Below are 13,839 nucleotides of genomic sequence, written 5' to 3' on the forward strand. Positions count from 1 at the left end.
CAAAAATGTATACTTTTTCATTTATTCACCAAATGTTTTTAATACCTGAAAAATGCAGGATGATGGAAAACCAAAGACAGGAAACTTATTCAGGTGCAAGTACAAAGCATTGTAAGTGATTACCCAGAGAAATTATATCTTGAGTCAGAATATCCAAAAAGCTGTATGTGGTGTTAGAACAGTCAGGCATGAAGGAGTGGAACAGTTCTCAACTTTTATACACTAGATGGCACTGTGGGTGCAGAGGAACACTAAATTGGTTCTTTTGTTACTTAAATCTGTTGCAAAAATTATGTAGTTGAGAAAACAACACTGTGTTATGAAATCTGTAATTATACAGGAAAGTATAGAATGCATTCTTAATTACTTTGCTATTCAATATGTGTCCTCTTTTGGTTAGATTTCTCAGATTAATATGGGGGAGTATGCTTGAGAGGAGTTCACACAAAGGCTGTGAGGAAGTCTAAGGAAATGTGAACTTTTCAAATTAGAATTAGAAATAGCCTCAAACCCTTAACCTTTTAATCAGTATAAAAAATGTCCTTTAATTTAAAGAGTTAGTTTGCCCTGGATGACAAATTAATGCACATTTTCAATTACAGAGGTGTGCACTAAATCTGGATTCTTCCATCTATTAGAACTTTGACAATGGAAAAGGAAATCACTGCTTATATGAATTTCTTTCAATTACAAATGACACTTTTTAATACAATTGTAGACCTTTTGTGGGCAGTAGCAAGAGCAACCTGGAGCAGTGGTTGGTAACAAAAAGTTTTGTTTTTGTTTAACTAGATAGTGAAGGGCTGTGGCCTGGACTTGAGTTGAGGAAAAGGGAGAGGGCTTATAAAGTACATACAGCAGGAGGGGACAGTGGATGGGAAAGGTAAAGGCAGAATAGTGAGGAGTCAATCCTGTTTGGAAAGGAATTTGATTAGTGAGTGTTGACTAAAGATATGAGAGAGCTAAACTACAGCTTAAAATATGGAATGGGTGGAATAAATTTCTAAGTTTGAATTTTCATATCACTGGAAAAATCAGGATGAACAAAAATATTCAGAAATGGGATGTGATAACAAAAGATAAATGTTTACTTATTTGACATAGTTTCTTTTTTTTCCTTTTGAACCAATGACGATTATTGAGTGAGTTCTGTGTTTTTGTAAACATGATTGAAACCTACCCTCACAGGATTTTGCTGTGTTTTCTTTGAAAGAGTTTTAAATAGTCTACAAAGATCTCCATGTTCATCTTGAAAACATAACAAACCTTTCAAAACAGCCATAATCAGAGCAAAAATAATATTGATATTTCATTTGCCTTTGCTTTGTTCTAGAGAACTTTCCCTCAATTCCATGCAAGCCTCCGTCTCCTCCAAAAATAAAAAAGGTATATCCACCTTATACCGGTTTTGGTTCTGAAGAGGATTCTCTCCGCTCTTGCATAGGCCTTGTGCCCGTAGTTCGTCCTGATCTGGAGGCCTTCAAGAAGTGCATGGAAAAAGACAGGTGCTTGACGGAACCATGATTTTGGTTTGATCTTTTCCCAAATGTGTTCAAAATATATACTTTAGTCTCCAAGATGATACAGATGTTCCTCAGCTCATCTAATTTAAAGTCCATGGACAAGTTATAGCTTTTTAATGAAGTCAATTAACATGCAAGTATTAATAGGTTCTTACTTGAGTGGTTATTATATTTTTCCAAGTTTTACTGAGATATAATTTGACATATAACATTGTATAATATAATGATTTGCTATGTGTATGTACTAAAAAACAATTACCATAATGAAATTAGTTAACATTCAACACTTTACATAGTTATAATTTTTTCCTTGTGATGAAAACTTTTGCGATTTATTCTCACAACTTTTAAATATACAGATACTATGGTTAACTATGGTCACCATGTTTTATATTAATTACATCCCCAGAAATTATTTATCATGTAACTGGAAGTTTGTACCTTTTGATCATCTTCATCTAATTCATTCATTCCCCACTCCCTGCCTCTGACAACCACAGATCTGATATCTATTTCTGTAAGTTTGGTTTTATTAGATTCCACATATAAGTGAGATAATAAGTATGTCTGACTTATTTCACTTTGCATAATGCCCTCAAGTTCCATCCTTGTTGTATCAAATGGCAGGATTTCCTTCCTTTTAAATGGCTGAATAACATTCCATTGTATATATGTGACATATATTGAATTTTCTTTATCTATCCATTTGTCAATGGACACTTAGGTTGTTCCCATGTCTTGACTATTATAAACAATGCTGTAGTGAACATGGGTTGCAGATAATTCTTTGGGACAATGATTTCATTTCCTTCAAATATATATGCAGAAGTTGAATTGCTGGATCATATGATAGTCCTATTTTTAACTTTTTTTAAAAAATATATTTTATTGATATTTCACAGAGAGGAAGGGAGAGGGATAGAGAGCTAGAAACATCGATGAGAGAGAAACATTGATCAGCTGCCTCCTGCACACCTCCCACTGGGGATGTGCCTGCAACCAAGGTACATGCCCTTGGCCGGAATCGAACCCGGGACCTTTCAGTCCGCAGGCCGACGCTCTATCCACTGAGCCAAACCGGTTTCAGCTATTTTTAACTTTTTGAGGAACCTGTATAGTGTTTTCTACTGTGGCTGTACCAGTTTACATTCCTACCAACAGTGCCCAAGGGTTCCCTGTTTTCCAAATCCTTGCCATTGAGTGATTATGAGTGGTTATTTTAATAAGTGTCACCTGGAAGCACCTAAAATCATATAGTGAGAGGGATGGCTAACCTGCCTTTATTATACACACACACACACACACACACACACACACACACACACACAGACACTAGAGGCCCAGTACATGAAAATTCATGCACTGGATGGGGTGTCCCTCAGCCCGGCCTGCCCCCTCTCACAGTCCAGGAGCCCTCAGGGGCGGGAGGTGACCAGGTGATCAGGGGAAGGCAATGCCCCATCACACCTGTGCTGCTGCCACTGCCGGCAGCACAAGCCTTGGCCGGCCCTGGTTACCTGAGCCTCGGGAGGCCCTGGGCAGCTGGGCAGCCGCCATCCGAGGCTTGCCTGTGCCTTGGACTGGCCCTGGGTGGCTGGGGGTCTGAGGGGACTGGGTGCCACCATCTTGTGACTGTGGGCGCCACCATCTTTGAGGGTGGGACAGTCAATTAGCATATCCCCTCCTTATTGGCTGTGGGTGCCGCCATCTTTGCGACAGCATGAGGGTCAATTAGCATATTCCCTCTTTATTAGATATATATCTACATCGATATACACTTATATATGTATATAGATAGATATATATATTTCTGTATATATTTCCTCATGATGGTCCCTAGGAAATGGTGTAGAGTAGGGGTCAGCAAACTTTTTCTTAAAGGGTCAGATAGTAAATATTTTTGGCTTTGCTGGTCATATGGCCTCTGTCACAACCACTTAACTCTGCAGTTGTAGGTGAAAGCAGCCACGGAGTCCATAAACAAATGTGTGACTATGTTCCAATAAAACTTTGTTTATGGACACTGACACTTAATCTCATATAATTTTTACCTATTAAAATACTATTCTTTTGATTTTTTCAACCATTTAAAAATGTAAAAACCATTCTTAGCTCACAGGCTATATAAAAACAGGTGGCAGGTTGTACTTGGCTCATAAGCTGTAGTTTGCCTACCCCTGGCATATAGGCTTCCATGATTTATGTGTTTTTGAGAATGTTATTTGGAAATTAATGTGGTTGTTCTTTTTCAATTACAGTTGACATATAATATTATATTAGTTTCAGGTATACAGCATAGTGATTACACATTTATATAATTTACAGAGTGATTACCCAATAAGTCTAGTACCCATCTGACACCATACATAATTATTACAATATTCTTGACTTATATTCTCTATCCTGTACTTTATACCCCCTGACTATTTTTATAACTGGCAATTTGTACTTCTTAATCTCTTCCTCTTTTCATCCCCCCTCCTTCTTCCCATCTGGCAACCATCAAAATGCTTCTGTATCTGTGAATCTTTTTCTGTTACAATTAATGTGGCTTTAATTTGAGAGGTTTAGCTGAGTTCAGTAACCATAGATTGTTCACATGGCTGAATATAATTTCAAAAGATGGATTTTTAAAAGTTTTCCTAATATATATGAGGAAAAATCTGCCCCTGAGTCAGACATATAGAAGGTAGGTACTTCCCTTAGGTACCTTTTGATTTCTCAGGGAGAGAAGGCCCTGGAGAAAGAAGTTGGGAGGATAGTGGTAGGAAAATGTTGCAGATATTTGAAAAGGATGTGGGCTAAATAGTGAAGTCCTGTTTAAGAGAAATAAAGGGTCAGGAGAACCTATGGAGAAAAAATGATGAAGGGAACATGTAGTTAGACCAGGAGAAGGAAAAGAAAGAGACAGCACCCTGAATTGGATAACATTTATGGAGTCAGATGCTGTTGTAGAACATTTTGAAGTAGAGAGAACAATAGTTTTGCTATAACTGTAAAAATGGTGAAAATATATTATTAAGAGCTATCAAGAATGTCTAAAAGGCTGCCTATGATGTCCTTTGTCTTTCAAGAAATGATCTTTTATTTTTGAGAACTTTAGAGTTTTGTTTTCAGTATTAGAATCTATGCTACACAAAATATGGCACCCATACTTGTTAGAAATGTTAATTCTTGTGCCACACCCAAAACCTACTGAGGCTGAAACCCTGGGGGTGGGACTGGTATTGTGTTTAACCAGCCCTCCAGGGGTTCTGATGGGTACCAGGGTTTGAGAAATACTGATTTTGAGAGGGACACTATCCTACCTTATAGACAGCAGTGTTACCATGGGGTTGCAGGGCAGGGTTTTGGATGGATACTTTTCACTAACTGCTGTTTTAATAAGGGCAGCTACCCGAAGGAGGCAGGAAAAAAGAATGTCCCTATTATAAAAGGAGAGGGACATTTTCTTATAAGTAAACAAGATGAAACATGATCCAGGGTGTTTCTTTGGAATCCAGGGAAAAACAGTTCTTTGTGGGTAGTAGTTGCCTTAGTCTCTCCTTCTGTCTACACCGTGGCAACTTGCCCATGGAACATTGACTCTAGACGGTATTCCATGTTCTTGTCATGTTGTTGTGGCTAGAGGATGTCTCTAATTTTGTTTCTTTCTGTCCACTACCCATCTGTGCCAGGAATACACTGCCCTCAAGCTCCTCCTACACAGTGACCTTGTTTCCATAGTAACTGGCACATTCAGCTGGAGACTTATACATGAGTTTGAATAATCCAAGGTTTAAAACTGTGAGAAACTAAGGAAGATGATCTCACAAAGCATACAAAGATCAGTTTCTTAATGCAAATAAACTGAATTGAGACATACAATTGTACATAACATATATTGATTATATGTATTGCTAGTAAAAATTTACTGGGTACTAATTGTTGTATGAGGTTAATGGTGATTTGGTTTGAGTCATTGGAGGAAATAGTTTTGAATTAAAGGATATGACATTTTTGATGGGATGAAGACCTTCATTGTCTGGGTAAAAATTCACTGTGGTGTTCTCTGATTATCTAGTCTGACTTGGAATAACCAGAATAATGTGTTTCTTGCTGCACCAGGCTGAATTAGTTACTTTCTTCTCAGTTTATTCACAATGCTTTGCTGATCACACCCATAATAATAATAATAATATCACTACTAATAAAAATCAATTTGTAGTTATGATGTGCTAACTACTTTATAATACTTGATCTTATTTAATCCTCAAAACAGCCTCATAAGGTACCCATTCTTTACATGAGGAAACAGAGGCTCAGAGAGGCTATATAATTTGCCCAAGCTCACACAGCTAATTTTTAATTGAAGTAGGTTTTGAATCCAGAAGTGTGACTTCTAGAGTTCACCTGATTTGTGTTTTTTCTGTTTTTGTTTTTGTTTTTGCCACAGAACCTATACTTACTGCAGTGTGTGGCAACTGCTTGATAATGTAATTGTGATCTTCCCTTAGAACAAGAGTTCCTTGAGAGCAGAGACTGGCTTTACTGCTTCCCTCAGAGTTCAAACAGTGGGGACTACATACTAGGGACTCAATCAATATTTGTCCAGTAAGAGAAGGAATGATGCCGAAGTGATTAAATAGAATAAACATTCAACCTTCCAATTCTTAATGATGGATAGAAGAGACAGATGGACTTCCCATCAGGATGGTTATTATCCCAAACTTGTGCTATTCATAACCATATAGCATAAGAGAGGGTTAGCAGATCTGTTTGTTACTTATAAATCCAATTATGTACTAGATGAGGTCTAGCTGAAGCCTGGGAAACTAGGGACTAAGAAAACAGCAATGGAGATCTGGGCTGCCCTGGGGCTAGCCTTCCAAACTGCTACTTTCCATCTCAGATGAGGCCTCAAACTGGAAATCTTGATGCCATGCTTTTGCATTCCTGCTTCCTTGGACAGTCTGAGAAAGGGCCAGAGAAACGTACTTTCTGCTCTGCGAATTAGGATTTTTTTTTTTTTGTTTTCTTTCTTTTTTGTAAATCATTGTGACCACAAGGAAAGAATGAGTTTCAACATAGGAAAACTTGAAACCTCCCTGCTTAGAGTTGTGACAGGGAAGTGACGAAGTACATGGTTTATTTTACTCTATGCTTCCTTGGGGTAATGATTTTGATTATCAAAGACCTCCCCAAGGGTTTAGGATTTGTTACATATTCTGCATTTCACTAGCTGATATCCATAGACATGCTTCTGCTGACAGATCATACGTTAATTTCTTCAATGACAAGGCAATTAGCTTTGGGAACTTTGATTCTAGACTTTGATTCCATCATCAGTCTACTAGATTATTCTATTCATGCATAGAATTTTAAGTGCAAATTTCAATCTATATGGATTGTATAGCAACTTTATACAAACGATGTAAAACTGTTATATTAGACAACAGTTACAATGTAAAATTGTTATAGTAGACAGTGGTTCATAAGATGCAGCCAGAAAACAGATTTGTAATGGCTACTTACAATATGGGTGATAAGTGAAATGATATTTAATATAGCATTTGAAAGAGAAAAGGTCATTTTTCCCTGAAAGGGATTTGGGGAGATGCTGAGGAAATGGGGGAATGACTCAGAGAGGATAAGGTGTGGGGCTACAAGAAAGAAAAGAAATGGGCATGAGAAAGTGGGAAGTGAAATGAGGATGTGGCTCCAGGACACCAATGAGGGCTAGGTGCTGTTCTTCTTGCTGACATGATTGTTGTAATTTCTGACTAGCTTTGTGAGTAGGTAACAACTGTTTAACGCAGCTTGTTTGAGTAATGTGTTTATGGCATTTGTTTTGGGTACATTTTCCCAATGTGTTAACCCTGGACATCTAAAGAATAAGTCATATTTTAATAAATGGAGAAATTCCTCTGCATATAAATTTAGAACCTTAGTAAGAAGATGGTTGAACTTTTTCAACTTCAGAGAACTTATCCTACTATCTTAAAACCATAGGGTGAAGGGGTCAAAAGGTACAAACTCCCAGTTATAAAATAAATAAGTCATGGGGATCTAGTGTATAGCATGCTGACTATCCTATATAATAAAAGCTGAATATGCAAATTGTCCCTTTGACCTGGAGTTTGACCAGGAGTTCCACCGCTCACTATGACGTGCGCTGACCACCAGGGGGTGGCGTGGAACATGGTGGGTGTTGGCGACAAGGTGCTGGCAGCAGGTGGCAGTGGAGGCACTGCCGGCCCCAATGGGCCCTGATGAGAGCGGGACCATTGCGGGATGGTGGAGCAGGTGAGTGGGCAGTGCCAGGCCAAGACGGGTGCGAGCGGGGGCCCAATTGCCCCGCCAATTGCTCTGCAGACTGTGACCACTGCCGCCGCCACCCAGCTCCCAGGCGCTGAGGGAGCAGGCACACCGATCACTCCGCAGATGGTGAACAGTGGCCAGCAGGCCCTGATCGCCTGATCGGGGTGGGCCCCGGACTGGGATGGGGAACTGGGGGTAGGTGGCGGTGATCAACCTCCTGTGGTGCCTGGGTGGGGGGCTGTGACCTCTCGCCGGCTACCTGGCGGTGGGGGTGACGGGGATGGAGGTGCGGTGAGAATGCAGGGTGTCTGCTGAGCTTGCTCTCACTCACCCTGCTATCCTCCCCCAGGATGCCAGGGCTTGCACACTGGGAAAGCCCCCACACTCAGGTGCCAGGCACCTGCAAGGAGCCTGCCCGGCACCCATGTGGCCTCTTCTGGGTGAGCTGGGCCACCCGCTTGTGGCGCTGCTGGGTGGTTCAGAGGCCCACGCTGTGCCCCAGCCCACCGTGTCCAGCCGTGCTCATTGTATCTCCGGGTGGGGACTCAGGCGCCGTGACTCGGGCAGAGGGGGGAGCTCAGAGGTCTGGGGGCCCAGGTGCTGCCCAGGGCCCAGCGGTCAGCTGGGACCTGCCCTTCCACGCCAGACACTCACGCTTGGATCGCTGGCCCGGCCTAGGGACCACACCCGTCACGAATTTCGTGCACTGGGCCTCTAGTAGTTGATAATACTGTATTATATCTTAGAAAGTTGCTAAGGGAGTAGATGTTAAAAGTTCTCATAACAAGACAAAAATAACTATGCATGGTAATAGATGTTAACTAGATTTACTGTGATGATCATTGTGCAGTATATACTAATATCAAATTATTATGTTGTACACCTGAAATGAATATAATGTTATATGTCAATTATAACTCAATGAAAAAATTTATAGTACACCTTTTGCAGGTTTTATTTTATTATTATTATTCATTGTTAATCATCACCTGAGGATACTTTTCCATTGATTTTTAGAGAGAATGGAAGGGAGGGGGAGAGACAGAGAGAAACATCGATATGAGAGAAATGCATTGATTGGTTGCCTCCCACAGGTGCCCTAATCAGGGCCAGGGATAAAGTCTTCAACCGAGGTACGTGCCCTTAACCAGAATTGAACCCGGGACCCTTCAGTCCATGGGTCGACACTCTATCCACTGAGCCAAACCAGCTAGGGCAGCAGGTTTTATTTTATATACGTAATGTATTCAAGATTACTTGTGTAATGCTATAGCCCTCATTTCTCTTCCATTTAGCTATGGCAACGAAAGCAATACACTCCGGTTCTTTGCAAAAATGATTAAGCACCAATGTGCTGATGTGGATAGGCTGTTTGTTATTTCATATTTTCTTGGCAATAACACACTTTCAGTGTTTGAACCCATAGAGAGGAATTCAGGTAAGAGACACCTCTCATAGCAATTTCCTTAGAACAACTAACTGTCTCTTCACTTTGAAAATTAGGGAATATGATCTGATTTTATATACTAGATGATCTAAGATGGTAGTTTTCACTTTTTTGAACCAATCACATTTATTTTACAAAGATCTCTAGATGGTAACCTGGACATATAAAATGGTAAAAGAGGAACAGTTTTGGTTGGCTTGGGACTGGGGGACTTGAGATGCCTCCTTTTGGACACTATCCACACTTCTGTGGCTTCGGAGACACCTCTGTGGAATCCAAGGGCTTTAAAATCATGGACTGGCTGCCACCAATTTCACTGGCAGCCAGCAAGAAAAAAGGAAATCTGTATTCTTGATAGCACCGCTTACAAATTTTTTGCTTAATTATAAGACAAATACAGTATAATCTTCAGAGTCCATCTTCTTTCGGTTTTTCCGTTTGGTGAGGCTGTTGGCAAGGTTCTAGCACTCAGGCCCATGGAATGCCTCTACACATTGTGCTGATGCTGTGGCCATTAATGCGGAGAGCCATTGATTTTGACTGACCAAATTATGGAGCTGCATGGCTCTGCTCTTTTTCCTAACATGTTTACAATTTTTATCTGCTGAAGACACATGTTTGGGTAGAATAATCAGTGGTGCGCTCGTTAATAGGCACTCTGAAAAAATGTTAAAGGATCTAATTTGTATCATTTTCCCAATTCCCTGGTATAAATACCCCAACCATGGCCAATTTCAATTTTTTTTCAAATTTTTATTAAGGTATTATATGTGTACATATCTTACCATTGCCCCCCACCCCACTCCCATACATGCCCTCACCCCCCAATGTTTTGCATCCATTGGTTACTCTTATATGCATGCATACAAGTTCTTGCCAATTTCAATTTCAAGAAATCACCAGTTTAACAACTGGCTTGCAAAATCTCTGGTAGTTGAAAAGGCAGCCCTTATGGGCTGGTTTGGCCACTCAGCGCACCAATGAATAACGAATAATTTGTATAATTAAGTCAGGCTTTGCAATGATTTGAATAATGGATAAAATCTTAAAATAGGAAATCAAATATGGGTGAATATAAATCATGCTCTTAAAGGTCAAAAAACAAACTTTATACATCTAGAATGGGGAAGATATGGTCAAGCAAACTGCAGCATAAGTAAAACAGAAAGGGTGCTGATTGTCGACTGTAAGCTTACTAGTAATAATAGCAGCAATGATTGAGTACCCACTATTATCCTCACAAGAACTTTATGAGGTTAAGTTTTGTCGTCTAAGAGGCAAACCCCAAGGTGGGATTAAATATGTAAGAGACTTATTAGGGGAAATGCTGATGAGGTGCATTTTCATGCCCTCAGAAATGTTATTCCCATTTTATGAATGAGAATTCAGAGAGGTTCAGAGATCATCAAGCAAGTGAAAAAGCCAGGATGGACTCCAGCTCTGTTTGGCTCCAAAGCCTAGTCTTTCCACCACCTATGGTTTCTGAATATGGTAGGAGGAATGTGGTAAAGCTGACCCCAAAAGCTCGTCTGGCCTCAGATTTTATTCATAGGTCTAAAGATTTCAGTTTACTCTCAGAAGATACTGGAGTTTCATATTCAACTAACTCTGTTCACTGCTATTCAAGAAGTCAAAAATCAAATAATGCCATAAGGGAGCAGATGAAATAGGGAGAATTCTGGAAAGCAAGAAATATGAGATATTGATAAAAGAAGCAAAGATATTTTGCCCAAGAAAAAAAGTTAATCTGTATGTCAGAATAGGTATAAGACATCATCTGGGTCAAATGAATGGAAATAAGCTTAAGAAAGGAATTTTCTACCTGGTATTATTCAAACATGCACTAAAAATGATTATCTTTCTGATGTCTCAATTCTTAGTATGCTGCTGGCATATAGTAGGAACTTGCTCCTGGTAAGTGTTTATTTAAATGTTTGGATTGGGAAGGAGTAAAGAGAGGAAAGAAAGGGCTGGAATAACATGCCACTTGTTTCTTTATACACTTACCTAGGGAGCCCCATTTCTTCACCTACTTTCCCATTCTTCCTTTCAGTCTGAGAATAATAGGCACTATGAGTTCACAGCTAAGTTGTATGGTCTGTGTTTGAGCACAAAGAAACTCTAAAGGCAAGTTGTGTGGTTCTTTAAAGAATAAAGCCTACTCTAACTTTTCTCTTTTTCTGTAGGGTATACTGGTGGATTGTTCTTGAAAAGAATACGAGTTAAGAGGCCTGGACAAGAAATTTTTAAAAGTGAACTATCAGAATATATCCAGCCTGAGGAGCTGTATATCGGAGCCAGAGTGAACGTGAATGGCTACCTGTTTATTTTGCTCAATGCTGATGAGTACACCTTAAAATTCATGGAGGAGAATTCAGAGAGGGTGAATTTACTTTGTATAATTCTTGACTTGTCTGTCAGCACTCTGCAATCTGTGTTTTTATTTCTCTAGGCCTTTTCTTCTCCATCTTGCCACCCGTTTTATATTGTGCATTCACACATGTGGGCATGAATAATGGATCAGCGTGACTTGGCCACAGGTCCTGTCACAGAGGCCAGGTCCTGGTCTGCTCTGTTTACATGCTGGGTCCTTTGCTGCCCAGCATCACAGATGCCAGGCACAGGCAGGAGGCAGGCCCAGGGTTGAATCAAGTTTCCTGAGTTTTCTGCTGACGCCAACAATGTTTTCAGAAAGAAATCCGGCAACTATAGGAAAGGAAGAAAATCTGGTGCCACACACTATGTTGTCCCAGCTAATTGGCACAGGCCTAGAGGGAAGGCTAAGACCTGAACAAACAGAATCCCCTAGGGAATCCAATAGTTGCTGGGGTTGCAACTTCCCATAACAGGAGCCACCTGAGGCCTAAATTAGAGTTCAAGGACAAATTGGCAACAGCGAACTCAAAGAGTTTTTTCATTTGGGCTAAGATGGCAGATGGATACTGTTATTAAGAGTGCTATTAGGCAGTGCTCTGCAGTAAAAATAACATGTTGACAAAACCTTGATTTTAAGTGTGGACTAGTTCGGTATGCAAAACCAACATTTATATTTAAGAATCATTTCCTAATATTGAAAAATCTATCTAGAAACAATTTATATGAAAAGTCTGCCAATTTTGTTTCACTTGTGTATAAAATGCTCAGGGGCAAGTTGCTAAGATCAGTTTCTCCGTGTGTAGCATATGATCCATATCAGTTTGGGTCCTCTGAGAAGCAGATGCCAAGACAGAATTAGACCTGTAAGAGATGTATTGGAAGAAATTTGTATAAAGGATAAAGGTAGAGGAAACGAGTAGGCAGGGAGAGCCTTCAGAGGTCTGAACCCCGAGAAAGGAGAAGGAAGGAAGGAGGATGGGTCAGGAAGAGCCTCAAACATAGCAAAGCTCTGAGAACTCTTTGGCCAGGTCAATGGGGAGCCAAGAGTAAAGACTGCCCGTCAGAAAAGTCCCATGTCAGGCAGGATGGCCCAGCTCTGGTGCCCCCACCCTGCTCAGTCATTGGTGGGAACAGCCTGGGAAGAGTGTGGCCTCGGTAGGAGCACTGCACCGATCTTGAAGGCACAGCAGCTGAGGGCTATGACCTAACAATGCCCTTCTCTATACAGTCTGTCTGATGGTAAGCCCAGGTAGCGTGCTCCAGGGCTCTCACACTGTCTTTCTATTTGCAGTGTTAAGAATTCGGGTTATTGTTAAACTGCGAACCAGTATCTTTTTAAAAGCACTGAATTCATGTAAGAGGCTCCATAATAGGGCAGTTAGATTTTTGGAGACCAGTAGGCTTGTCTTGGAAACCTGACTCCACACTTAATAGTTGAGGGGCTTTAGACATGTAACTTTCATGAGCTTCATTTTCCTCATCTTTGAAATGGGAGTAGCAAAATGCCTCTCTCTCTCTCTCTCTCTCTCTCTCTCTCTCTCTCTCTCTCTTCTTATTAATCCTCACCTGAGAATATTTTTTCATTGATTTTTAGAGAGAGTGGAAGGAAGGGGAGAGGGATAGAGAGAGAAACATTAGGGTGAAAGAGACACATAGATGGGTTGCCTCTTGCATGGGCCCCAACCAGGGTCAGGGATCAAGCCTGCAACTGAAGTATGTGTCCTTGACTGGAATAGAACCCGGGACCCTTCAGTCCATGGGCCGATGCTCTATCCATTGAGCCAAACCGGCTAGGGCCAGTGTCTCTTTTATAGACTTCCTATGAAGATTAGATGCGGTAATGTGTGTGAAGTGCTTAACACTTTCTGGCCCATAGCAAGCTCAGTCGATGTATAATTTACAGTACCTATTGTAAATTAGGGTTTGATATTCAAACACTGGGCAAGCCTACACCTTTCTATAAAATACAGTTGACCCTTGAACCACACAGGGGTTAGGGGCGCTGATCCTCCCACACACAGTTAAAAATATGCACGTAACTTTTGATTTCCCCAAAACTTAACAACTAATAGCCTAATATTGAGTGGAAGCTTTACCAATCGATAACACAAACAGTCCATAAACATATTTTGTATGTTATATGTATTATATAGTATGTTCTTATAATAAGTAATCTAGAGAAAAGAAAATGCT

The 13,839-nt window shown here is 40.4% G+C and overlaps 1 protein-coding gene across 1 annotated transcript in view; it reads left to right on the forward strand.

Annotated features, from left to right (window-relative positions):
- The window catches only part of EFHC2 (EF-hand domain containing 2), a 170,368-nt gene that overhangs the window by 85,232 nt on the left and 71,297 nt on the right, over positions 1-13,839 (forward strand). The window contains exons 8-10 of the mRNA XM_080653503.1: positions 1,334-1,505; positions 9,119-9,261; positions 11,457-11,653. Of these exons, the coding sequence (XP_080509629.1) occupies positions 1,334-1,505; positions 9,119-9,261; positions 11,457-11,653 (512 nt within the window). The remainder of the gene's footprint in view (positions 1-1,333; positions 1,506-9,118; positions 9,262-11,456; positions 11,654-13,839) is intronic.

The sequence above is a fragment of the Plecotus auritus genome, assembly GCF_963455305.1.
Source record: "Plecotus auritus genome assembly, chromosome: X".
NCBI lineage: Eukaryota > Metazoa > Chordata > Mammalia > Chiroptera > Vespertilionidae > Plecotus > Plecotus auritus.